This window comes from Myotis davidii, unplaced genomic scaffold, assembly GCF_000327345.1.
Source record: "Myotis davidii unplaced genomic scaffold, ASM32734v1 scaffold478, whole genome shotgun sequence".
In the NCBI taxonomy this organism is placed as follows: Eukaryota; Metazoa; Chordata; class Mammalia; order Chiroptera; family Vespertilionidae; genus Myotis; species Myotis davidii.
This window is the reverse complement of record NW_006289570.1, coordinates 3,550,178-3,550,778: the sequence shown is the minus strand read 5'-3', so window position 1 is coordinate 3,550,778 and position 601 is coordinate 3,550,178. Positions and strand designations below refer to the sequence as shown.

General features: G+C 45.4%; 1 protein-coding gene across 1 annotated transcript in view; it reads right to left on the bottom strand.

The window, feature by feature from the left end:
* Positions 1-601, bottom strand: part of ZNRF3 (zinc and ring finger 3) — a 53,773-nt gene continuing 53,172 nt past the window's right edge. The window contains exon 11 of the mRNA XM_015562874.1: positions 1-95. Within this exon, the coding sequence (XP_015418360.1) occupies positions 64-95 (32 nt within the window). The 3' untranslated portion in view covers positions 1-63. The remainder of the gene's footprint in view (positions 96-601) is intronic.

Here is a 601-nt window from a genome sequence, read left to right as displayed (position 1 = left end):
TCTGAAGAAGTCAGAGTTTGGAGTCTCCGTACAGTTCCCATTTCCACAGAGTTCCTTCCGGGCTCAGGCTCCCGAGCCGCCGCTGTCTGCTGGGCGCCTTCCAGGGGCAAAGTCAGCAGCAGTAGCATCTAGTCTTTCTCATGTAGCATCATTCTGACCATCACCCTTCTGCATCTCTCTGACTCATCAGACCCTGGTGATCACACTGGGCCCATCTAGAAAATACAGGATTCTCTCCCCATTCCAAGAGGCAGCATCGCATCGTTTCTCAGAGCTTGTACCCATATCGACGAGCTGTACTTCAAGTTTCTGGTTCGTTTTCTAAGGCAGGTGTAGCCCTGAGCTTTTCAAAGGCCTGCGCTCCCTCCAAGGAGACGGCAGTATCTACACACGATGTGATTCAATTCACGCAGCAGTGACTTTTTTTTTTTTTTCTTTCAGCAAAAGTTGGCGGTTAGGGTTCTTTAAAATATATATATTTAAATAACTTTTTACATTTACATAAAATATCTTAAAAAAAAAACAAAGCCGAAACTCAATCCCACACACCGCGGAACCCCAAGCACACACACTTTACAAAACAGAAGAACATGTTATCCAA